We start from the raw sequence: 27,153 nt of genomic DNA on the forward strand, positions 1-27,153 counted from the left end.
ACCACTTCTCTCTCTCCCTCTCCATGTGCCATGTCCTTTCCAAAACACATTGACGATCATGGCCTTACTTCCATTTAGCTTTGGCCGCAATATTACTCAAGAACTTTGCATTGCATTCTCCTCCCATTTGCATCCAATTGTTTAAATTGGTTAAACGTACAGTGAGGGAAAAAAGTATTTGATCCCCTGCTGATTTTGTACGTTTGCCCACTGACGAAGAAATTATCAGTCTATAATTTTAATAGTAGGTTTATTTTAACGGTGAGAGACAGAATAACAACAACAAAAATCCAGAAAAACGCACGTCAAAAATGTTATAAATTGATTTGCATTTTAATGAGGGAAATAATTATTTGACCCCCTCTCAATCAGAAAGATTTCTGGCTCCCAGGTGTCTTTTATACAGGTAACGAGCTGAGATTAGGAGCACACTCTTAAAGGGAGTGCTCTTAATCTCAGGTTTGTTACCTATATAAAAGACACCTGTCCACAGAAGCAATCAATCAATCAGATTCCAAACTCTCCACCATGGCCAAGACCAAAGAGCTCTCCAAGGATGTCAGGGACAATATTGTAGACCTACACAAGGCTGGAATGGGCTACAAGACCATTGCCAAGCAGCTTGGTGAGAAGGTGACAACAGTTGGTGCGATTATTCGCAAATGGAAGAAACACAAAAGAACTGACAAATCTCCCTCGGCCTGGGGCTCCATGCAAGTTCTCACCTCGTGGAGTTGCAATGATCATGAGAACGGTGAGGAATTAGCCCAGAACTACACGGGAGGATCTTGTCAATGATCTCAAGGCAGCTGGGACCATAGTCACCAAGAAAACAATTGGTAACACACTACGCCGTGAAGGATTGAAATCCTGCAGCGCCCGCAAGGTCCCCCTGCTCAAGAAAGCACATATATATGCCCGTCTGAAGTTTGCCAATGAACATTTGAATGATTCAGAGGACAACTGGGTGAAAGTGTTGTGGTCAGTGAGACCAAAATGGAGCTCTTTGGCATCAACTCAACTCGCTGTGTTTGGAGGAGGAGGAATGCTGCCTATGACCCAAGAACACCATCCCCACCGTCAAACATGGAGGTGGAAACATTATGCTTTGGGGGTGTTTTTCTGCTAAGGGGACAGGACAACTTCACCGCATCAAAGGGACGATGGATGGGGCCATGTACCCTCAAATCTAGGGTGAGAACCTCCTTCCCTCAGCCAGGGCATTGAAAATGGGTCGTGGATGGGTATTCCAGCATGACAATGACCCAAAACACACGGCCAAGGCAACAAAGGAGTGGCTCAAGAAGAAGCACATTAAGGTCCTGGAGTGGCCTAGCCAGTCTCCAGACCTTAATCCCATAGAAAATCTGTGGAGGGAGTTGAAGGTTCGAGTTGCCAAACGTCAGCCTCGAAACCTTAATGACTTGGAGAAGATCTGCAAAGAGGAGTGGGACAAAATCCCTCCTGAGATGTGTGCAAATCTGGTGGCCAACTACAAGAAACGTCTGACCTCAGTGATTGCCAACAAGGGTTTTGCCACCAAGTGCTAAGTCATGTTTTGCAGAGAGGTCAAATACTTATTTCCCTAATTAAAATGCAAATCAATTTATAATATTGTTGACATGCGTTTTTCTAGATTTTGTTGTTGTTATTCTGTCTCTCACTGTTCAAATAAACCTACCATTAAAATTATAGACTGATCATTTCTTTGTCAGTGGGCAAACGTACAAAATCAGCAGGGGATCAAATACTTTTTTCCCTCCCTGTACGCAATTCACTCTCTTCCCCGGCTTATTGTGGTACCTATAATAATTACAGCGTCAAGCTGCTCATTATTGTGATTATCATTCCGCAGAGTGCTGCTGTTGATAGACTGTCCCACTTATAATCACACAGTTGACAGCTCTAATGCCAATTGAGGGTTCACTCAGTCCATTTTCTCATAGGAAATTAAAAATAAGTATCACTTTGTAGAAATTCCAACACGTGGTTGTCTTCATGGAGAGACTCAAGTCCTGCCATGACAATATGGAATTTCCACCACTGGTTCAGGACACTTACAGAATAGGGTGACTAAGGTCACCCAAATCGTTCAGATTAATGAGTTGCAGCCAGACAAACAGCAGTCCCCGTCATCCTGGGAATGACGTTAAACATCCATTGAGGAAGGCAAGGGGAAAAACTTCTCCTGAAAATGGCACATGTCAAAAACGATTAAAAGGGAATCACTCATCAGACCTGTCTACAGACGAAACACTTGATGATAAAAATGATGGTGGATCAGGACACGAACTGATATGAGCAAAACCTCAGTGCTCATCGGAGCATGTGGACTGTTTTTTTCATTTCTTAATGCCATTAATAGAAAAAAGCAATACTCAAAACAAATTTTTAAATGTTGAAACATTGCTGAGTTTATCTCCGCTGAACTTCCAGCAACTGCTTCGTCAAGGAGTCACGAACAGATAAAGACGTTAAGATTATAATTATAACCAAATCGACATCTTTAAGCAGCCATGGTCTCCTTCCCCTGCTGAATGAAGGTCCCCCACTTATCATCTATATTAGCCATGGCATGGAATCGAATTCGGATCACCAGGTGCATAACAGCACTATGTGCGAACCACTCCACCAACTACTCCCCATGTGAATCATTATTATCATTAATGTATTTAGTGAGTATCCTTTGTGATGCACCACAATGAATGGAATGCTTTTGAGTGCACATTCTCTGAGGAAATGTCACGGTGACACCAGGTCATGTGCAGATGCTGTGGGTGGGTTATTACATTGCAGGGTTGAGAGGTGGTAGTGGTGTTGGTTGTTTGTGAAGGCTTTTATCCAGCAGTGGATTGACCATGGCTGTTGTTGATGATGAACACATCATGTTTAAAGACTAAACATGGTACGGTGCGTTAATAAGCATGCACGTACGTAAATGTGTTTATAGCAGCTTCCAAAATTTAAACAATAACTAAAAAAATGTCTGTTATTATAATTGCATGGTTCTAAAGTTTGAATGGAGGATAACAATGTATTTACTGGACCCTTGGTTTAAGAATGTAAGTGTGTTGAACTTCTTTTGCACAGAACGTATCCAACCGTGCTAATCGGAGGTGCAGGGGCTGGACAACAAACTAAACACAAAAAGGAGTTCTAAAAAAAATTGCTAGCAATTTAGATTTAAAAGTGCAGTGTTCCAGTGGCTTCCTCATTTTGAAAGGAAGAGGATTCCAGACGACCGCAGAAGTACATATGAAAGCAAGCGATGCAGTGGCTGTTTTTGTTCAATGGTTTAGCCAAAAGACGCTTCTGCGAGGAAAAAAAAAGGCACCTTCGAAGAAATAAAGTTTGATCGATACCTGGTATTCACCGTGCGGTGGGACGAAGTAGGCCTCAATGGGAGAGAGAGGGTATTTGTCTTTCTGCAGCAAACTCTGGTTGTAGAAGTTTGCGAGCAGAGACAGGAGAAGCCGCCTGTCCTTGTCATCCGTTACTCGACCACCATAGTTGCACTCCCCTGGGTAAAACAACAAAGGGAAATTCACCTGGCCTCCGATCACAGCTTGGACAACAAGTCTGGTTCACACCGTCACATGCGTTAATTATGGGTTCGTTGTCAACATTTTCAAAAGCGTAAATGCCAGGGATACACGAAATGACTGAATTAAAATGATGAAAATTAGTGTATGATTTTATAAACATTTTACTATCACAAAAAATATAGTTTATATGTAAAAAAAGCCTAGATTAGGCCTCACCCCTTGTCTATTACGGTTCGTGCTGGGTGTGTGATAATGCATACATTTATTTATTCACATCGATTATTCCATTATATGTGTATTAATAATAATGTATACGTGATGCTCATTTGCAATACCTGAATGTAACATTTAAACGTATGCAGCGAATACAACTGTGCAAATGAGACAGGGCAAATTAGCCAGCAAAAAGAAGAGCACACAATAATACATTCTTGAATCAAATCGCAATCCTGAAGCATGACAAATTATTATATCACTGGGTGGTGATTTAATCACCATATCACAAGCTTGTTTTGTAAACTCAATTTGGAGATGCTGTTGATACGTGGATTTAACGTTGAATGATCCCTTGGTTATATCGGACCTGTGTACGTGAGGGAGTGTGTGAATTGTGAATGTGATTTTAGCACAGGGGATAATGAGTAAACAGTCACTTTAACAGGAATATGTGAAGGCCACTTTCACACGTGTCTTTGCTGTTCATTCACAACACCATGAACCATCAAAGAGCAGCACAGTCCATGGACATTCCAATATTGCAGATTTCACCATCTCCAGTGAGATTATCTGTGACACTGTGTTGCATGAGTTGGTGTGTTTATGTATTTTAAAAAGATTGGGAAGCTAAAAGCAGAACATTCTCAGTATCAAAATGAACTTAAAACTTTCTCCTTGTGGAAGCATCATCAATGGGTCTCAAAAAACATTGTCAGGAACGACCTGCTGGGGATGTTAGGCCAATTCACTATAGCGTTTATCTGGAGGATACAACCAGAGTGCTTAAGGATACCACCCGTGGTGGCAAATGCTAACAATGATTTTTCCAAAAGAATTTCATCCCTATATTACAAATGCGTATGATAGCAAGGTCACTGTGGTCGCAATTTTTCTTTTATGAGAACATATTAAATGGGCACCATAGTGTATTTGATGGAGATAATCGCTTTGGAATGAAAAGAAACCAATGTGATTTGACACATCCACGAAATATGAGAATACATGGGAATAGTTATATTGTATATGCTAAACGTTCTGCTCACAGTAGGTATTTTATCATGGTGCACTCTGCCCATGGTGGATACTGATGGTTTGTGCCACCCCAGGTGGTACCGACCAAACATCCTTGGGTCATGGGCTACATGCATCTTAGAGTAGAACCCTGACATTCTGAACACAAGCAACTCATCATAAGCACACGTGATTGATGCACCACTCCACAATGAAACATCGTTTTCTTATTTTATCACCAAACCAAACAGAAGAAATAGCAAAATACATTTCGATGAACATTTTATAGATATATATAAAAAACCTAGTATGAAAATTAGACCATTAAATAGCATTCTTAAGAATGAAAATCACATAATGCAAAAAACTAAACTATAAAACGAACCTATTTTTGTTTTACCAGATTGGGCCCACTGAGCTATAAAGCTCTTTTTTCAGAAGTGACCTGGCCACAATTGATAGCCCAATTAAGTGTCTTATCATGTGTAAATTTATAGCAGCCAAATACTCTAAACTCGTGTTGATTCTAAATGTGGAGGGAAAAACTGGAGGACCCGAAGAAAAAATCCACGCCACCACAGGGAGAACATACACACTCAAAATACACAGGCACCAGAGTTAGGATCGAACCCATGGCCTCCTGTATCCCAGGCAAGGTAGTTAACATCTCCCCACCATGGTGCCCTGATAAGAAAAACATTTCAAGAAGAAATGATGGCCACTGAAACACTGTGTCTCAATAGTGTATGATTCAGCGTCTCACATTGTTGTGACAGCAACGGGATGGTACACGTGACAGAGTGTTTGAGCGAGGAGACGCAGCAATGAAAACAGCTCTGTGTGCAGGTGCTAGCCGAATTGCAGGATCGTGAGAGCTGATGATGATGAACTAGGGAGGCATTCATCCAAGACGGTGGATTGCGCATGGCTCACGATGTTCCACATCGCTTGTACGAGACCGTTACCTGTGAGGTACGTGAGGGCTTCCAGGGGGACCTCTTCGTATTCGTTCAAAAACATCTGGATCTGTCTCATGCTGATCCGGAGGTCAGATTCATTGAACTCGTACGGGATATTCCACCCTGCAAATAGAGCCAGCACAACCCATGTATGTATGCATGCACGTATGTTGAACTTATTTTGCACTGTAAGAAGCTAACCGTGATAATTGGAGGTGCAGGGGGAAGGACAACAAACTAAATACAAACCATGTGTACCGCAACCCCAGTAATAGAGGTACAGGTGCAGCCCTGCAATTACTTCCTCACTACACTGCTGATGGAAGGCCCTCCACTAGAGGGAGCTCAAGGGAAACTACCTCTGGAGGATATTTTGTCCAAACGTCTTGTAAGAAGTGGAAGTACCCACACTTTACCCCACCACACGCCACCTGCCGATAGACTCCCTGTTGAGCATCCATCTATACTCCTGGACCAACAGCGGCGGGAGGGATTCATCTGCCGTGGTGGGAGATCGAATCGAGCCTGCAAGCCTCGACCCCGGGAGGCTTCTGGCTAATCGATCAATGGGGATTTTAACTCAGATCCCTCCGGTTGTGAATTGAGTACCACAACCATCGCACCACACAGCTGGACACAAAAGTCAAATGGATTAGATGACATAGACATCTTGACGGTTGTTATGCTCATCTCCGAGGTCCCTTTCATAACCCTATCGTATAAATGAATCCTGAGCTTCACGCCCATTGCACAAGCCATCTCAAGTGCGCAAAGGAAAAACAATTTTGGCGAAACAAACTGGTCAACGAAACAAACAGATAGTAATTTTCATTCAACTAAACACAAATCCATTTCTGTTGAGAGCCATTTAAGAGGAAAACGAGTGTGCTTCCTTCAAGGTATATGGAGACAAACACCCTACGCAGAGCCCCTTGATTAACGTGGATCATTATATTACAATATCAATACACCCAGCCTCTACAATATGATTTCGCAAGGATGTTGCTACAAACGCAACCTCAAAGGGCCGCTCACTGCCATTTATTTATACACTTGCATATTATTCTTGAATGTGAGCTGTATTGAACCATGTGTCTCTCAGAACTCTCAAAGCCCGTGGTCTGATTCAATTACGGTGCAGATACAGTATATAGTTCAGCTCTGTAGAATATTCATGTTTACGTGATCAAAATTCCGGATCAAATAAAACATTTAGTTTGATCTGACAAAAAATCTTCATTATTGCATCTGAACAACTTTGTTTTTCAGTCGGGACATTCGTGTTATATTTCGCTTAATACCTGTGTATTTGTGGTGGGGAGAAGCGAAATTCCTAAAGAAAACCCATGCATACGAGGATAGAATGGACACATCTAAAACCTAATTGATTCAATAAAAAATAAAAAAAGGCATAATAGCATTTATATAGGGTCTAAGTGCCATTCATCTCAAGATACTTTACAAAAAATGAGAAAAACCCACATTAATGTAGAAGGAGAGTGGGATGTTGGGACAGGCCAGGGAAACGCTGGGGAATGAGAGGGCACGACATCTCATGACGGTGAAGGACCAAGCAAAGTTTGTTTATCAAACCGAATTGGTTGGGTCTCAGAGTGGGAATTTAATCAAAAGGTGACCTGCTAGTGACCAGACTGAGACCATCAGCTCCTTTCACCTGAGAAACAAGTTTAAACAGAGGTGGCTGACAAACCTGGATTCGGACCCAGGATCTAAGCAGTCAATGCCAGCTCATTGCTGAGTTCCCTCCAACTACCCCCTAAAACCGGCACCCAACTTTAATTTAAATACGAGAAACCCACTGCATAGGTTTTTAACTTGTGCTGTATAGCTCTCTGATGTAGTTTCGCCCCACGTGCTAGGAGCTTCTTCGAGGAACAGTTCCAGGAGCACTATTACTATGAACAATTTTCTACTTTACCAGGTAAGGCTCAATGAGCAACATAGCTCTTTTTCATAAGCGACCTGGCCACAAATGATAGCTCAACAAAGTGGCTCATCAAGTGGACATTTATTCCAAATGCACGTCGATGTGGAGGAAAAACCAGAGGACCCGGAGAAAAAAAACTCCATGCAGGTCCCGAAGAAGCTCCGCACGCACGGAGCGAAACGTCAACACGTCATCCAATGGCGAACAACGCGCAGTTAACAAGCCGGAACCACATCGGAGAGCAACGGATGAAACCCGTCATTCTGGGGCAGCCGATCGCAACCAGTTGCCCAGCGCACGAGAAGGCGCCCTCACCGAGCGGGCCGAAGTTGCGGCGCTCCTGCACCAGCGCGTGGAAGAAGCACAGCCCGAAGAGGAGTTTGTTCCAGGCGTGCGGCTTGGAGCAGGCGGCGAAGAAGGTGGCGTCCGACACGGGGTCGTTGAGGTACGAGCGCAGCAGGTTGGCGCGTAGGCCCTTGGGCGGCTCGTTGGTCATCTTGACGCCGTTCTGCAGGATGCTCACGGGGAACTTGTCCGACGGGTAGCTGGTGAGCCACAGGCTGTGTGTCGAATGGGCAGAGGGAGGCAGCAACAGGCCCCGGGGGATGAAATACAGGAATTTCAATAAAGTGGCGAGAATAAACGACAGGCGGAGTTGACTCGCACCCACATCGTAGAGCAACAGTAGATGAAAGGGCGACATGACATCAATTCCTGTGATGTCACTCCCTCCTGGAATGAGTGCATGGTGGCAAAGGTGACAGAATATGTTTTTAGTGGTGCTGAAATATTTATTTAAACGAATCACGTAGTTTTTTTAACATTATTTTTTTTATTTTAGAATAGTAATGTACAGGGGTTGGCAACTTGCGGCTCCAGAGCCGCATGCGGCTATTTAAGGACTACTTCGTGATGTTATTTATGAAGGACCACCACCGTCTTGTATTAGCATGCATTGCGGCTCTTTAAATATGGAGTTTTTTGGACTGAATTCGAAAAAAATTGCCCTTGTCATTTCGGTTCCCGACCTCTTGGTGGAATGACATGGCCGAGGGCACAGGTTGATCAATCCCGTTGGTCTCCCATGCGCTCTGTGGTAGTGGTGACCTTGCTCTCTATTGTCGAGCTTAGAGAGACTTTTCTATGCAGTCTGTTTGAATGAAGAGCGCTGTGATGATAACTGTATGTACTGCATTGTGATGTGGCCTGGAACCAATTTTCCCCTCCTGATGTGATATATTGTCATTATTTGGGGTTGTCATTTTAGTGTTTGTCGCTTTCTGCTTTGTTGAATTCAATTACTTTTCATAGCAGAAGTGACATCAACCCACAAGACGTACATTTAGTCAATAATCAATTCTTATAAGTACGACTTAATGCGTAGTGTGTGTGCAGAAGAATCCATTTTTACCGAACCAATATATTTTGACACACGTACTAAATTCTAACTTACACAAATATTCATAATAAAGGTTTTTGGGTTAGATCGCGTTTATTTATAAATGTGTCGTAACCATCCACCACCCGACACGGCCAATCAGCAAAAAAAGTGTCACGTTGACAAAAAGACGAATAGTTCACTACTGGTAAGTTTTGATGTGATTTCTCTATTCACTAAGGTTCCAGTGGACGAATCGCTTAAATTACTTGATACACTAGTAAAGAATACCGGTTTACCAAAAGATATTCCGAAACTTGCTGTCCATTGTTTAAATAACACTTACTTCTTATGGACAGGGGATTTCTTTAAACAAAAGGAAGGAGCAGCAATGGGTTCTCCTTTATCCCCCCCTGCTATAGCAAATTTGTACATGGAAAACTTTGAAATAAGAGCACTTGCCTCGAGCACATTAAAACCATCCTTTTGGTTTAGATATGTGGATGACACTTTGGTTGTCTGGCCACATGGTAAAGATACACTTAATGATTTTCTAAATCATCTCAATGCACAAAACCCGGCCATCCAATTCACCATGGAAATGGAGGTGAATAACACACTCCCATTCCTAGATATTTTGCTTGGACATGGCCTAAACGGTAAAATAACACACAGCATTTACAGAAAGCAAACGCACACTGATGCCTATCTGAATGCAGAATCACATCATCATCCAGCTCAGAAATCCTCTTTTATCAAGACGCTCATACATCGGGCTAAAACAGTGTCAGATGGTGAGAGTCTAGTGAGAGAGATTAAACACGTTAAAGACGCACTACGACAGAATGGCTACAATAATGCTCAAATTAACAGAGCACTGAATGCCAAATCACGATCGCAAAGCAATACTGCTGAAAGCGACCAGATTGTTAAAACAATAAAAATTCCATATATCTCAGGAGTAACTGACAAATTAGCCCGTGTTTGCAAAAGCAAAACATTACAGTAAGATTTGGTAAAGTACACAAAATGCAAAAACTAGTATCTTGCACTAAAGACGCATTACCTAAATTACCAACAGAAGGTGTATATCGGATTAATTGTTTATGTGGCAGCTGCTACATTGGACAGACGGGACGTAACATCAGCGTAAGACTAAAAGAACATCAGAGAAATATTAAATTATCTCAAACACAACTGTCGGCAGTGGCAGAACATGCTTGTCAACAAGGACACTCAATTGATTTTGACAATGTTGCAGTGGTGTGTAAAACTAATTATTACTGGCAAAGACTAATTAGAAAATCCATTGAAATTGAGAGGAACAAGAATAACTTTAATCGCTCTGACAGCTACAGGCTTAGTGCGGCCTGGAAACGTATTATTAAATAATACACGTTACATTTTGATTTAAAGAATTACTAATCTACAACTCATTACTAATCATAACCAATGACTGATTACTAATCGATTATATAATTACAATACCCCCCCCTCCGCCTCTAATCATTGCACCTGATATGAGTTAAGTGATGACGTCACCCTGCTGCTCTATATAAAACCGGGAGCAAGCGAGGGCTTTACCATTCTGGCGAATTGCCCGATGATGCTGGATGTATTTACCAGCGAAACGTCGTACTCAAACTGTAAATGTGGATTCACTCTTCAACACACCGGTGGGCTAAAGTAGTGAATTATTTGTCTTTTTGTCAACGTGACACTTTTTTTTTGCTGATTGGCCGTGTCGGGTGGTGGAGGGTTACGACACATTTATAAATAAACGCGATCTAACCCAACAACCTTTATTATGAATAATATTGGTCGCGAAAGCCTACATGTTAAACTTACACAAATATGTTGTATTATATAAAAAAGACAGACACAATAACTGTCAAAACAGCATGAAACACTTGCTCAAGGTTTTTATCATTGTACACCACGCTGAACGATGTAACCTCCGTGAGCTGCTCACGGAACGAATACATTATACGGTCGCACTCATTACACACAATGTGCTTGCCACAAATTAACCACAGTGTTTTGCTGATCCCGTCAGGGATAATAAACAATCACGCGAACTCTGATCATCCTTGCAGAGACTTTTAGCGAGCCACCGAACAAAGATGGTCACCGCACCGTGCGCTTTCAGATGCGCTTCTGCGGCCATCTGGAACGCTTTTCATTCCGATATTAGGAAGCCACTGAAGCTACGCACTTTTAAATCTCGAATGAAAACTCACTTATTTATAATTTATTTTCGTGTTTCGTTTGTTCTCCTTCCCCCACACCTCCCAATAGCACAGTTGGCTATGTATGGTGCAAAATAACTTCAACGTAGACACATACAATACTCATGCAGCCTCTCATACCGGAAGTCAGGGTGGGTCGATTCGGGGGTGATGACCTCTTCGCACATCTTCTCCAGCTTGGGCATCCAGCTGGTGGCCAGGTGACAGTTCTGCAGCACCACCCAGGTGCCGGCCTTTATGGCACTCTCCATCATCTGGGCCGCGATCGGGCCTTGACCTTGGCCCAGCGAGATGCACTGGGTCTTGCTGCCTCCCATGCCCATATCCTCGGCAAACTTGAGCAAACCTAGCCATCAGTTCGTTCAATTGGTCATTCATTCAAATTAGTCCTTCAATTACTCATTCGACAATTATCCATCAATCTATTGTCATTTTTTATTTTCCTTTGAGTAAAGCAAAATGTGTGATTTGCCTGAGTGGGACTTTTTTGTTCTAAGTATCGATCCTAACCCTGTGTATGGCAATATGTTTGGAAGCTGAATGCAGCTGGCCACGACGAGACGGCTTCAGAATATAGTTCATGCAGGTTTGTTATTGCTCCATTTGAAGGAGCGCAGGCTGCAGTGGTTTAATATATGGTTAATAGTTTGGATTTTATGGCCTTTTACCTGGATAATTGGTCGAGATAGAACGTCATTTTCAAGGGTTTCCAGGGCATCAGGTGCCACGTACGAGGAAAACATGGAATGAGACCCATATACAAACAGCACTGGACACGCCTCGCGAGAAATGAAGCTATTTCAGATCTCACAAAAATATAAAATGAGTCACAGCTAATGTCGTGGCTGTAATGGGAATATTGCAGATTGTAGCTATGCAGCCTTAGAAACGCATTTGGCAATTCCTGGAAAAGGCAAAATGAACTTTACAACTGAGCAAGACCTGATCCTCTTTTGAGAATTGGCATCCGCTAATTGCTGGACACGGCCACGCCTAACATGAAACATGCCACTAAAGAATGCGGTTGTGGTCGTTGCTTTCATTAGCTTATTATGATGGATCATTTTCCCATCACGTGGAGTGGCAGAAGAAGCGTTATCTCTTCATCGTATACAATGCAGAGATGTGTTCTTTTGCAACCATGCGGTAGCGTATGGAAGAGAATGACACGTGCCACCGTAAATGTACCTGAGGATGTGACGGTGGTCTGAGCACAAATTACTTGCTTGAGTTACATTGGTAAATTATTCTGCTCTTCGTCAAACAAGTAAAAGTGTTTTCTTGCTCAAATGGCGGTGCTCATTTCCTGATAACAGCCCTTAGGCAGTGGTGAAAATTGTCATGTTCTTATGGCAGGGGCGAATCCATCCATAGGCCAACCACTGTTAGATTTCCCCACAAAGTGGTATATATTTTATCGACCCTGGAAGCAGGATGGGTGAGTCAAGAATCTAAATCACTAACTTTGCAGGCTTAATTTGACTAGAACAATGGGGCAGATGCCATGTTATGGAAATGTCTCTTGATTTGTTGGCTTACAATGATGGGTCTGTGTAATACACCATAACGGGAACAGTTCCCGAGTTGTCCTCGCCGCTATAGGTCACACCTTTTTTTCACGGTTCTAACGTTGACGGAAATGAAAATCTAATTTGGTGTGACCAACAAGGCGGTTTGAATTACTGCATGCTTGAGAACGCATACATTTTCAGAAAATGGTGAATTAGCAACCCGTTTTAACCCCCTGCATTTCTTGCAAATCTATACACCGCATATGGTTACAGGTATTTGTCCCTTTGAAGGGATGCTATGTTAAAACTAACCGCTTTAACAAAAAAAATCCTACATTATTGATCTAACAGTAATGGCCAAAAGAGTCAATACCTTTTTAAAATTGCTGCATGTTCCTGTTGCGAAAGTTTAGAGTATGATATATATATAAAACAAGACATCTCTTGCAAAAGGGAAGGTGCGTCTCAACAGTGGGCTACCAACTTAACCAAATTCATTTATGAACTCTCTCATCCCTTGAGGCCGCCTTCACCGACATCGATTTTGCGCCGCGTTGTAAAGGGGGGGAAGATAAAACGCGCTCACCCGCCATGGGGTCGGCTCCGGGCGAGAGCACGAATATCAGCGGGGCGCAGCAACTCGAGTCGCTGAAGCTGCCCGCGAGGTCAAAGGTGGGCGGCTCGACGAACGTGCGGCCCACGCTCTTGACGATGAAGTCCTGGGCCGCGGGGACGATCTTGTCGGGACGGAAGCAGCGCAGCACGGCCATGCGGTCGAGCCCCGCCAGGAGGCCCCAGCCCTCGGGCAGCTCCTCCTCGTGCGGGCTCGCCGAGTCGTACAGCCTCTTCCAGCGGCCCGCGTTGGCCTTCACGTCGTCCATCAGGCCGCGCAGGCTCGCGAGCGACGAGGCGCGCACCACCTCCGACCACGACTTGTCCGAGAGCCACTCGGGCGCGGGGTTCGGGTGCGGGTTCTCCAGCGCGACGCCGCCCGTCAGCAGGAACCGCCACGTGTCCTCGTCCACCTCGCCGCGGCCCTTGAGGAGGCCGATGGTGAGCAGCAGCGAGAAGAGCAGCTTGTCCTTCTCGAAGAGCGAGCGGCACACGTTGTTGTAGATGCTCGCGGTGAAGTGCTCCACGATGTTCGCGATGCGCTCCCGCAGGTCCTCCGACTGCTTGCTGTGCGAGATCGAGGTCACGTAGAGGTTGATGTACCAGGTGAGCGAGTACTGGTACATCGGCTCGATGTTTGCCATGTCCGAGATGCAGAAGAAGATGATGGAAGAGTGCTCGGCGACTGGCCTGTAGCCCATCCGCGTGTCGTCGATTTCCTTCTCGGTGGCCGTGGCGATGGTCTGCTTCTCTGAAATCTCCTCCGACAGCAGCTTGGAGGACGACAGGATTTCTATGGCCGTCTCGTCCTCCAAAATATTTCCCCGCGAGCTCGACAAAACCTCCAGGATCTTGTCTTCGATCTCCTTTAGCTGCTTTTTGTTGGCGGCGCCCTCCAGAATCAGCTGGTTCTTCTTCTCCTCCAACTCTGGCTTCTCCTTGGCTGCCACGATCCCGAGCAGCTGATCTTCCAGCCCCATGGGCGTGATGACAAAGTTGAGGAGGCACACCTTGACGGCCACCTCGGGCAGGTAGTGCGGGTTGCGCAGGCGCGTCGTGATGTAGAATCGGAAGTCGCGCGAGTACTCGATGACGCTCTCGCCGAGCCTGATGTACTCGACGCCCTGCTGCTTGAACGTCTGCTTGAGCAGGATGGGCTCCAGGACCGGGTCCAGCTCCTCGCCCACGTTCTCCAGGAGCACGGGCGTGCCGAACTGCACCGCGTTCTCCAGGGCGCGCACGTACGCGGCGTCCGACGGCTTGATGACCGACAGGTTGTTGCCCCGCTCCATGTTCCTGATCCACTTGTTGGCCTGCCCCTGCGGGTCGATGGCCAGCGGCCACCGCCGCGAGTTGGTCACGATGATGCCGTTGTCGACGGAGAACGAATCAACGGGCAGCCCCGCGATCTGCCACGCGCGCACCGTCGTCGGGTCGCCCAGCGTGCCGCTCAGCGAGAACTCCTCCGAGCAGGGCACCTGCCGTCGCGCGCACAGCGCCTGCCACTCCCGCCGGCACTCGAGGCGGAAGTCGACGGCGAAGGCGCCGAGGTACGCGACGGTGCCGGCCGAGAGGAGCACGTCGCCCGTGAGGCTCGTGTGGCGCTCGCCTAGGAGGCGCGCCGCCTCCGTCCAGCGGTCCTTCTCGCCGCCCAGGCCGCCGATGAGCTTCTCGGCGCGCTCCAGCTTGCACGAGCACAGCTTGATGTTGGCCTCCAGCTCGCCCTTCTTGCGGTTCATGGCGTCGAACGTGTCGTTGAGGGCCTGCAGCTTGTCCTGCACCGCCTTGAGCTCGGCGCGCTTGCCGTTCAGCTTGGTCATCTGCACGCTCAGCTCCGACTCGGCCTCGCGCAACCGCTGCTTCTTGGGCGCCACCACCTGCGCGCGTCGGTGAGAAAGTCGGCGTCATCGTCACTCTATCCGCTGCTGGTGCCGGCTTGGCATTTGTCTAATTTGGTCTGTTTTGCGTCAGGCAATCGTTTGATATTGTGCATTAGAAGTGTGTTTTGTCACTGCAACGTGGCGCTGACGTTCCTTGTGAATATAAAAATATTTCCTGCATGGTATCCATGCCATAGTCTGTTCCCCACCCCCCTGGTTGAAAACCGCTGCTCTGGACTGTGATAGGGCCAAGGCTCTGGGAGAGTCAAATGCTTAACCGCAGCACCACCCAGCCAGCTTCTTCAACGTGCACATCATCATCATTGCTACGTCAAATCTCGGTTGTCTCACCTTGGCCACGCGGTCGTATACCTCCATCGCCCGCACCCACTTGCAGAGTCCCTCGCAGGCGGAGGACACGTTCTTGATGATGGACGGCTGGAAATCCGGGTGGTCCACAAACTTCTCGCGGATGCGTTTCATGGCGGCCGCCGGGATGTTGTCCTTGTCGAAGGCCTTGAGGCTTTCCAGGAACTTCATGTCACCCAGAAGCTTCTTCGACGGACCCCAGAAGTCCTCGAGCATCTTGCCTAGTGGGACAGAGAGCGACGCGGGCAAGTGAGCCGAGCATGCGTGGGTTTGGCGCCTGACCGATTTGTGAACCTCCCAAACACACTGTGCCGCAAGGTGGCCAGGATAGGGTGAATCGGTTTATGACCCAGAGCCTTGTGCAGGAATTTTAGCGTTATCCTCTACAAAAGACTCTTGTAGCACCTCTAGTGGCTGCAGGGGTCACGTGAGCAGATTACATACAACACCAAATTCCAATGAAAATTATTCAATCTTATACACATGCACACACAGAATTCAATGCATATATCACAAGTAAAAATAATAATTTAAGTCTATAAATAGATGCATCATAATATACCTACTGAGTAATGTTTCAAGCTAGAAAGTGGCCTTTTATACCCGAAAAGACAAAGATCCCCTGTATAGCCTTAAAAGACTGTTGGGGCAAGTGCTGTTAGCAAGCACCTATGAAGGCTAATACGGTACACAAGGAGATGGGAGGCCAACACCACTCCCCAGCCGCCTTTGTCTCCCAAGTGGTGATGTTCAAACACTGCACCATTTGAGGTTGAGTCGACCTAGGGGAGGGCGAGGACCGGTTCAGATAATCATCACTGGTGTTGGCCATGAGCGAGAATCGAACTCAGGTCGCCAGGTTCGTAGCGCAGCGCGGTAACCGCTACACTGCCACCCCATTCACAATTGCACATCAGAGACAAGCCAGCACAGGGCCGGCACAGCAGTGGTGGTTTGCTCTGGTATTCTACAGAGCTGAGCTGGTCTCACAAAACATCAGAATTTAGCCCGGGGGTCAAGCCGTGCTGGGAGCGGGGCTAACGACACAACGTGACGGCATTATGTGCATGCATCTTGACGTCGCTCGCGAACGTCAAGCGGCACGGATAGGGCTTTTTGTGCACTAGAAAAGCAACCCGCGCCTCTTGACCTGTGCTGCACTGGCTCGGAACAGCCCTAGCGCAGCTCAGATGTGCAAGTGGAATTTTTTTTTTACCTCCTCTCCTTTATGTGGTCCAGTTGCGTCGGGACTATCCTTCGTGAATTGTGACACCCGGTTCTGCGAGCCGTGCGACAATTTTTTTTTTAGTAAAAACAAATTTCAAAAAGCGAAAAAAGACGTGCTACATAACCAAACCACGGCCTCCCGACGGCACCGAGGCTGCGGTCGGCCCTCACCGGAGCCGCTGGGGTCGGGCTTGCGCTCCGCCTTGATGTTCTTCATGACGCAGATGCTCTCCATGACGAGCTTGACGGGGCCCGGCGGGTTCTGCATGGCCTTCACGACGGTGATGTCGGCCGGCTTGAGCGTGTTCAGGGCGGCCAGGGCGGACTCCAGCGCCGGCATGGCCTCCGCCAGGTCGCTCTCGCACTCGTCCTGCAACGGCGACCCCCCACGCCACACTGGGAACTCGCGGAAAACTTTTCTGGGCGAGTTTTATTCATCGGCAGTCAAGCGTTGTGTGTCCCGCGGTGGCGAACCACAAAGTTAAGATCTCACCACAGTGGGGAGATTAGCAAGATACAATTAATGCCCAAATAGGTCAACGGGCAATTTTGCACCTCCTTAGTTGACCTGCCTCCTTGCTTGAGATGTCTTTAAAACACTGTCTCTTTGTGATCATTCATAAATCGACCGATCGAACATACAACCTCCCGAATGCAAGTCGAGCACAATACGTACGACCTCTGTTATGCATATTCTCAGATGCTGGGCGTATTTCATTTAACATCTGATTGAATATTTCATGAAATATTTCATATGAAGTCCTGTGGTCCCACCCGTGGCTCACCTTGATGGCCTTCGCCGCGGCCGCCGCCTCGTTTGCCACGGCCTCGTCGGCCGCCACCAGCTCCTTCTTGGCATCCACCTCCACCGTGTCCTGCTCAATCTTCACCATCATCTTCTCGGTCTCGGCCGAGGTCTTGATGAGCTCTGGCTGCAAATCGGTCAGCTCCTTCTGCATCACCGACACCTGTGCGCGTGCGTGTGCAAGCACACGCATGCGACCACCGATAGGTTCATCAGCGTCAACAGCTGCGATCGATCCATTGCTGGATGAAGGTCTCCTGCTAGCCGCTGCCATCTGTCATGATCCTGCGATGTAGTGATAGCACCCGAGATGATGTACGCACGGAGATGGAGCGATGAAATCAGTTTATTTGCAGGGGTGAGATGGATTGTGCCGTTGCAGGACCATGAAGAATGGCAATGGCATGGAGATGCCTTCACCTAGCAGTGGATAATGCACTTAGCGTTTACCCACACAATTAATTAATCACTCCATCTCCATGATGGACGTTCTCTCGGACACATTCCACTCCTTGGTTGCCACTCTGTTAATAATTTTGACAATCGGCCAGCATTCCTCTAGCAACGTATCCTGCTCAAGCCACGTAACTTTTATTAACAGCTATGAGGAGGTCAATAACAAACTCAACTAAACTATTTTTTTTATTTTACCAGGTAAGGCCCACTGAGTCATTAGCTCATTTTTCCATAAGCGACATGGCCGCCAACGACAGCTCAATGAAGTGGCTCATCATCGCCGTCGCGTGGACATTAGTCATTTACAGCGGGAGTCGTGCGGCGGACCTGCGATGCGGCGAACTCCAGCTTGTCGAGGCCCACAACGTAGCGGTTGCGCATGAGGGACACCTCCTGCCGCTTGGAGTTGAGCAGAGCCTTAAAGGTGAGGATGAGCTCCAGGTAGGACGTGGGCGTCACGTAGTTGTGCCGCCGCATCACTGAGAAGTACCTCTCCGACAGCTGCGACACGCTCTCGTGGAAGTACTTGCACATCCACACGACCCTGGCGCACGGGAGAGGGCGGCAGGGTCAGCGAGGGCTGCCGTGGCGGGGGACGAGATCGGAGATTCTTACCAGCGCACCATGCGTCGATCGGACGGTGCGCTGGTAAGATGCAGTCGTGTAATAATGACCACATCGTCAGCTCAGGGGGTGCGGCAATTGGTCAGGTGGGGCCCCCAAATATTTCATTTGTCTTGCATGGTGGATTTGAAGGGGTACCCCAACTCGTAGCTTTGGCCACCAGGGGAGGGGGGAAAGGTACCCCCTGCCCCCACGCTCGTTACGCCACTGCTGCCGTGGTGTCACGGTGGTTGGCACGCAGCACTGGTTCGATTGTATATCTCGTTGCGGCAGCTAAAACGATGGGGAAAGTCTCTCAAATCCATACCCCAACCCCCCCCACCTCCCGCCACTTCTGTCCACCAAGCAGGACAAATGGGTTGCGCTGCAATTCTACGCCTATGGTGGGGGGTAAAGTGTGGGTATTCCCACCTTTCTTTTTTTTACTTACCAGGTAAGACCTACCGAGCTGTATAGCTAATTTTCAGAAGCGACCTGGCCACAAATGATAGCTCAACGAAGTGGCTTATCACGTGGAAAATTATCGCATCCAAATTGTCCTCACGCACGTCGTTGATTCTAAACGTGGCCGGAAACACCGGAGGACATCGGAGAAAAATCCGCGTGACCACGGGGAGAGACATGCAAACTTCAAATATACAGGCGTCAGGGTCGGGATCGAACCCACGACCTCCTTTATTTCTTCCAAGACGTCTGGCCAGCCTGGAAGAGTAGGCTAAATATCCTGTAGAGGTTCTGCCTAGAACTCCCCCCAGTGGAGGACCTTCCACTAGCAGTGCCATGAGCCAGCAGTTGGGAGGGCTGTACCTTTACCTCCAACACTGAGCGCACGACTCGCTCACGAGTGATGTAGGTTCAAGTTTAACTTTTGGTCCAGACGATCACAAAGAAAGATCGTGGTGGAAAGTCCGTGGAGTGGCAGTGGCAACATCTGGTAACTCCTGTGTGAAGTAAACCTACAGTTGTGCAAAGCAGTCTGGGTATTTACATAATTTTCCATGGAGCAACACAAAACAGGTGGTTGGGTATGACAGTAAATTAAATGAACCAACACAGCCAGTCAGAGTTAATCCTCATGATCCATGGGAGATATAGGCTGTGAATAAAGGTTGAACATTTACTGATTAATATATTGTAAGGATGTATGTTGAACTTCTTTCGCACCGTATGCAGCCAACCGTGCTAAACCTAGCCAACCGTGCTAATGGTAGTATCTAGGCATATTTACTTCTGATTTTTATTCGATCCAGACTTCATGGAATGCATAGATTAACCTCCCGATAGCATGCTCCATCCAATTAGAATATTTGCCATGAAAACAGTGGAAAAAAATATGTACAGCCCATATCTATGTATATACAATTCAGCATTGTTCAATGCATTATCTTCACAGGCAAAAATCCCTTTCGTTTTTTGGCGTGCAAAAACCAAAACCCTGACGTCAATGACAATTGGATTGCCAGATGATGGACACTAGATTAAGGTCACAGAGAAGATGCCATCAAAATTAATTTATCACTGCAATTTTCATGAAATAAGTGCTTTTTTGACACAATGCATTAAAAAAAGGACATGGCCATTTTCCCGTTGTTATTGTCAACCGATAACTCGTGTTTGACCCACGCACGAGGGCACGAGTGCAGATCGAGCAGTGATGCTGCATTCTGCCTGCTGTTCAGCACACCCGTGCTGGTGAGAGAGGCCTGCTGTACAGCACACCCGTGCTGGTGAGAGGGGCCTGCTGTTCATCACACCCGTGTTGGTGAGAGGGGCCTGCTGTTCAACACACCCGTGCTGGTGAGAGAGGCCTACTGTTCATCACACCCGTGCTGGTGAGAGGGGCCTGCTGTTCATCTCACCCGTGTTGGTGAGAGAGGCCTGCTGTTCAGCACACCTGTGCTGGTGAGAGGGGCCTGCTGTTCATCACACCTGTGCTGGTGAGAGGGGCCTGCTGTTCATCACACCTGTGCTGGTGAGAGGGGCCTGCTGTTCAGCACACCCGTGCTGGTGAGAAGATGGCGCCGATGATGGTAGCCTCAGCCGGTCGGTGCGCCCTGTTTTATCTTGTTTTGTCTGTTAATTCAGTGTTTTGCCAAGATTTTCGGAGTTCTCTAACAAGAGACGAACTTTTAAATATCAGGCAAACAACTCCTGTGGATTTAATTCCTACTTTTCTGCTTCCAGCGGCAGAATTAGTAGGCATTCTAGTCAATGCCGCGCTAGGCTTTGCTCAACCAGCGAAACGCCGCCCAAGGGGTAAACGGTCGGGGGCTCTCGTACGGCTACGCAGACGCGGGATCCAAACAGTGCTTCAGAGCTTTTTCCTCTCCAACGTACGTTCACTGTACAACAAATTGGATGAACTTCAGCTACTGATGGTAAAAAACAAAGACTTTCTTTCATCTTCTGTTTTGTGCTTCACGGAGACATGGCTGTGTGATTTGATTCCGGACACTGCGTTACAACTGGCAGGATTCCATCTTGTAAGATCGGATCGTGACATAGCACTCTCCGGCAAGACGAAAGGCGGTGGTATTTGTTTTTACATTAACAGTGGCTGGTGTGTAGATGTCACAGTGATTCTGCAACATTGTTCTCCACTCCTTGAATCAATTTTTATAACCTGTAAACCGTTTTACTCGCCTCGCGAGTTCGCGTCGCTCATTTTGATCGGAGTTTATTTGCCACCGTGTCCTCAGGTTAAAGAGGCCCAACGCATGCTCGCCGATCAGATTCTGAGTGTGGAGCGAGCAAATCCAGATTCGTTGGTTATCGTACTTGGCGACTTTAACAAAGGTAATCTCAGCCACGAACTCCCCAAATACATACAATTCATTAAATGCCCAACCAGAGAATGGAACACTCTGGATCACTGCTACACTACAGTCAGTAGAGCCTACCACGCCGTCCCCTGAGCAGCACTGGGACACTCTGACCATGCCATGGTCCACCTGATTCCTGCATACAGGCAGAAACTAAAACTCTGTAAACCTGCTGTGAGGACATCTAAACAGTGGACCAGTGAGGCTGTGGAAGATTTGCGGGCGTGCTTAGACTGTACTGACTGGGATATGTTCACGACTGCTACCAATAGTCTGGATGAACTCACAGAGGCTGTGACGTCCTACATCAGCTTCTGTGAGGACTGCTGTATCCCAACACGTACCAGGGTAAACTTTAACAACAACAACAAGCCCTGGTTCTCAGCAAAGCTCAGACGGTTGAGGTTGGAGAAGGAGGAAGCGTTTAGGAGTGGGGATAGAGACAGATTCAAGGAGTCGAAGAACAGGTTTAGCAAAGCGGTGAGAGAGGCTAAACGACTGTACTCAGAGAGACTAAAACACCAGTTCTCTACTAACGACTCTGCTTCTGTCTGGAGAGGGCTCAGGCAGATCACCAACTACAAACCCAGAGCCCCCCACACCACTAACGACTCCCGCCTAGCCAACGACCTGAACGAGTTCTACTGCAGATTTGAAAGACAATTGGACAGTCCTGAACTGCCCTTCCCACCCAAGAGGCCCCATCCCCCACCCATACTACAGAGACGACTCTCTCCTTTCAGGAGGGAGAAGTTAATAGACTTTTCAAGAGGCAGAATCCACGCAAAGCAGCCGGGCCGGACTCTGTCTCTCCAGCCACCCTCAGGCACTGCGCTGACCAGCTGTCTCCGGTGTTCACCAATATCTTTAACACCTCCCTGGAGGCATGCCATGTACCAGCCTGTCTCAAGTCCTCCACCATCATCCCTGTGCCCAAGAAGCTAAGGCCAACAGGAATAAATTATTACAGACCGGTCGCCCTTACATCTGTGGTAATGAGGTATTTTGAGCACCTGGTCCTGGCACACCTCAAAGCCATCACAGACCCTCTACTGGACCCCCTTCAGTTTGCCTACAGAGCCAACAGGTCTATGGACGACGCAGTTAACATGGCCCTCCACTTCACCCTACAGCATCTGGACGCCCCAGCATCCTACGCTAGGATCCTGTTTGTGGACTTCAGCTCTGCCTTCAACACCATCATCCCTGCCCTGCTTCAGGACAAGCTCTTCCAGCTGAACGTGCCCTACTCCACCTGCAGGTGGTTCACAGACTTCCTGTCTGACAGGTAGCAGTGCGTTAAGCTGGGAACACAAGTCTCTGACTCCAGGTCCATCAGCACCGGAACTCCTCAGGGCTGCGTCCTTTCCCCACTGCTCTTCTCCCTGTATACCAAGAGCTGCACCTCCAATCATCTGTCCGTCAAACTCTTGAAGTTTGCGGACGACACCACCCTCATTGGGCTGATCTCTGGTGGGGATGAGTCTGACTATAGGTGGGAAGCTGACAACCTGGTAACCTGGTGTAGCCAGAACAACTTAGAGCTAAATGCTCTAAAGACAGTTGAGATGGTTGTGGACTTCAGGAAGAATACAGCCCCACTCACCCCCATCACCCTGTTAGACTCCCCAGTCAAAATTGTAGAGTCCTTCCGCTTCCTGGGCACTATTCTCTCCCAGGACCTCAAGTGGGAACTGAACATCAGCTCCCTCACCAAGAGAGCTCAACAGAGGATGTACTTTCTACGGCAGCTGAAGAAATTCAACCTGCCAAAGACAATGATGGTACAATTCTATACAGCAATCATTGAATCCATCCTCACCTCCTCCATAACCATCTGGTACGCTGCTGCCACTGCCAAGGACAAGAGCAGACTGGCGTATCATCCACACTGCTGAGAAGGTAATTGCCTGCAATCTACCAACCCTCGAGGACCTGCACACGACAAGGACCATGAGGCGAGCGAGGAAGATTAAGGCCGATTCCTCCCACCCTGGACACTCTCTGTTTCAGCTACTCCCCTCTGGCAGAAGGCTTCAGTCCATCAGGACCAAAACCTCACGCCATAAAAACAGTTTCTTCCCATCTGCTGCTGGCCTGTTAAACAAGGCCAAGGGCTTACACTGATTTTCAAATTTTAATATTTTATCCACATGACACCTTGCCGATATTAACTGTTAACCTATTTGTATTTTTTATTTTTAAATTATATCTTACAACTATTTTATATTCGATATTTATTCAATTTTATATACTTCAGCCCCTTGGTATTAGTTAGACTTCTAACCCTTATTATAGTAAGACTTGTTTTAAACTTATTTAAGATTTTAGATTCCTATATGTTGAATTATGCACCATCCTGCCAAAGTAAATTCCGTGTCGGCGTGAACTTTCATGGCGAATAAAACCCTTTCTGATTCTGATTCCCGAAAAAGAGATTAATGCTGGGCACAGTATTGCTGATAGTGTCTTGTCTCGTTTGACAAGTCTACAGTTTCCCATATATTAACCAGCATTAGCCAGTGCTAAGCTCCTACAGTGGTCCTTAGCCAGTGGTACAACGTCCACGTTATTATGACGGGGACTAGTAGCTAACTTCCTACAAAAGTATTCGTTTTGCAGACCCTGGAAGTATGACCTCGATGAGCACGGTTGGCTGCGTACAGTGCGAAAGAAGTTCAACATACCATACCTGTCAACCCCTGATCAGTGCCTACCTTATTACAGACCAATTCAGGCCTTATTGGTCACCCCGTGCCCTTATAAATCTCAACGTTCATCCTACAAAGTCCCATCACAAGGGAGAAACACAACCAAATAGACACAACAAAAATGTGCCCATACATTGAGAGTCAATACTGTGCCACGACCTTCTACCTGCAGTGAATTGCAATGCGGCACTGCCTCGACTTGGTGTATAAGCTGGAGAGGCTTCAAAGTCTGAGCAGCCATACTGTATAGAGGCACCCATACCAGTCAGTTACGCAGCGAGAGGTGAGACAAAATGTGCTCCTTTCACCAACCTGCACCGACCAGCGTGGTGAAGTACGGTCAACCAACTCTGCATCCCCCATGGTTGACACAACCCGTCCCGCCCACGTATACATATGTAGTGATGTTAAATGGATCACTACGGCGCGCAGCGCCAAGTGGCGTAGAAATGGGCAGAGGTTAACACACCGTGCAGTACCATACAGTGGGCCACTAGGGGCATGGTACTGGGTGCGAGCAGAAGAAAGCCAGATGAGTCCTATCGACAGAGTAGGGGATAACAGCCTTCGCCAGCGCCGCAGGTAATCGCCACGGAGTCGGCCACTGGGGGAGTGTGGTGGGAGCGGCTGGCGGTAGGGGGCATTGGAGGACGAGTCACCCCGGCACCGGGTTAAGCACGTGATGGGCCGGGGTGAAGAATGTGGGCCAAAGGTGAACGAGGGGACACGGGAAGAGTAGCTGAGAACGGCTGGAGAGTTCCCGAAGTGGGCGTGGTTAAGGGCGGAGCCAGAAAGGGAACAGGTGTGGTGTAGTCTGGAACCGTCGGGAATATTCCAGAAGTAGGCGCGGCCGAGTGGGCCAGGCCGCGCCGAGAGAGATAAAAGGGAAGCCCCGATCTGTGATCGAGGATGTCTGCAGGTGAAGTGGAACCCAAGTGCTACGTCTACGTCTTCGTCCTCGTCTTCGACATCGTGGCTCAGGCAGCACGTTGGCTGCTCTGACCCGATTGTAGTTATCCCGTATGCGAGAGAGATAGGTGTATTGTGGTCCTATGCGTAACAAGAGTGAGAATAGGTGTATTTAGTCCCCGTGTAATGGTGTTGCATAAAGTGTATAATAAACGTTGTTGCCTCCTAAATAGTGTCTCTGAATGACTCACTACACATATACAACAACAGCAACAACCGCCATTCGCCACTAAGTGGCAGTGATGTGTCACCACGGCGCTTGCGCCAGGCTAAGTGCACTTTGAGGCAATGTGAAAGGTCGATTGGCTCGCGAACAGGAGGTCACGGCACGGACCCACGTGTTATGGGCTGCCTGACTGGGAAGACTGGCAGACACATATGTAAGGGTGTTATAAAGCACCCTGAGCAAAACAGCATGAAACAGCAGAGCTTTGACATGGACAGGGGGTGGGAACATGTCAGAGGGAGGAGGGGAGGCAAGTACGGATCAGTTGAGAGCAGGGGCAAGGGGGAGAGAGAGAGGAGGGGGAAGCAGGACAAGATGGCGGCCGAGACTGGGAGCTGGACATGTCAACAAAGAGAGCCCTTCCCCCATGTGCTGAGCCCCTGTGTTCCTTTTTACACATATATACACAATATGCACACAAGATGAACACGGCGTATGAATGAATGATGCGGGGCCTTCACTCTTTGCGCACGCCGTCCTCCAGCTCCACGTCCCGCAGGAACTTGTGGGCCACCATCTCCAGGGCGTCCGCGGGCCACGCCTGGAACCAGTCGATGGTGCAGCAGTTGATGAGCGACGGGAACATGCGCAGCCGGTTCCGGAAGGCGTCGCCAATGGGGCTCATCGCTGTGGGGGGACAGTGACGAGAGTGTGACCCGAGCGCGCGCGTGGCCTCGGTTCGACATCTCGGCTCGTAGGGTTATGCAGCTGTCGCCGCGTCGTACGCAATGAGGCACCGCTGCTTCTCTCGTCTGGGAAAAGGGGCCACTGGGATAGCTCCACTTCTTGGAAATGTTTGGCGTTACATCAGCCAGGGTAGGCTGGAGGTAGTGGTTGGCACGGTGGTGGGTGCGCTGCGCTGCGCTCGACGCCCAGTGAGCCGAGTTGAAAACCCCGCCAAATTCTAGGCTTCCCATTCGCCAACACGCACTGCCTAGTGGAGTGATGTATTGGTTCACACAACAACCAGTATGTCAAGGGGAGGCCTTTGTCCAGCAGTGCACTGACGCAGGACTGTTAACTATAAGTAATCACTTTTTTTTACATGTTGGGCAGTAACACAACATTCAATCAAGACACTATGAATTGCGTTGCGTTTTGCTACAGCCGCGCAATTTAAAGGCACAATGTGCCAAGATTATATTGTAAATTAGTTATCAAATTTTGGAGATCCTAATCCCGTGCAGTGTTGCATTGCACATTGAAATTGGTGAGAATTAATTTGGTAACGGGATGGAAAGCTGCTTCTGGAAGACATGCTTGTCAGTGAAAAAACATTTTAAAGTCAATGAATAGATTTCTTTTTTCACATACATTTTTATTAAAGTGAGGAGCGTTAGTGTCGTGGTTAGTCTGACGACTCGAGTTCGATTCCCACTCACGGCCAACATCGGTGACGAATATCTGACCTGGTTCTGGGCCTCCCCTAGGGTCGACTCAACCTTAAATGAGTACCAGTTGTGGTGTGTAAACATCAGCACTGGGGAAACAATGCTGGCCGGGTGTGGTGCTGGCCACCCTCCTCCTTGTGTACCATGTTTGTCCTTCCTAGGTGCCCGCTCACAACACTTGCCCCAACAGCCTGTTGAGGCTATGGGGGGATCTTTTTAATTGTTGCAGTCAAGGGGCTTTCTA

General features: G+C 47.8%; 1 protein-coding gene across 1 annotated transcript in view; it reads right to left on the bottom strand.

Moving 5' to 3' along the window:
* The window catches only part of DNAH3 (dynein axonemal heavy chain 3), a 129,670-nt gene that overhangs the window by 11,008 nt on the left and 91,509 nt on the right, over nt 1–27,153 (bottom strand). Inside the window, exons 49-58 of the mRNA XM_032967309.2 lie at nt 25,980–26,145; nt 18,494–18,710; nt 17,691–17,873; nt 17,077–17,275; nt 15,661–15,899; nt 13,404–15,306; nt 11,427–11,652; nt 7,995–8,239; nt 5,738–5,854; nt 3,363–3,520 (exon numbers count right to left, since the gene is read on the bottom strand). Of these exons, the coding sequence (XP_032823200.2) occupies nt 3,363–3,520; nt 5,738–5,854; nt 7,995–8,239; nt 11,427–11,652; nt 13,404–15,306; nt 15,661–15,899; nt 17,077–17,275; nt 17,691–17,873; nt 18,494–18,710; nt 25,980–26,145 (3,653 nt within the window). The remainder of the gene's footprint in view (nt 1–3,362; nt 3,521–5,737; nt 5,855–7,994; nt 8,240–11,426; nt 11,653–13,403; nt 15,307–15,660; nt 15,900–17,076; nt 17,276–17,690; nt 17,874–18,493; nt 18,711–25,979; nt 26,146–27,153) is intronic.

Source organism: Petromyzon marinus, chromosome 37, assembly GCF_048934315.1.
Source record: "Petromyzon marinus isolate PM22_M1 ecotype Great Lakes invasive population chromosome 37, UKy_Petmar_22M1.pri1.0, whole genome shotgun sequence".
Classification (NCBI taxonomy): domain Eukaryota; kingdom Metazoa; phylum Chordata; class Hyperoartia; order Petromyzontiformes; family Petromyzontidae; genus Petromyzon; species Petromyzon marinus.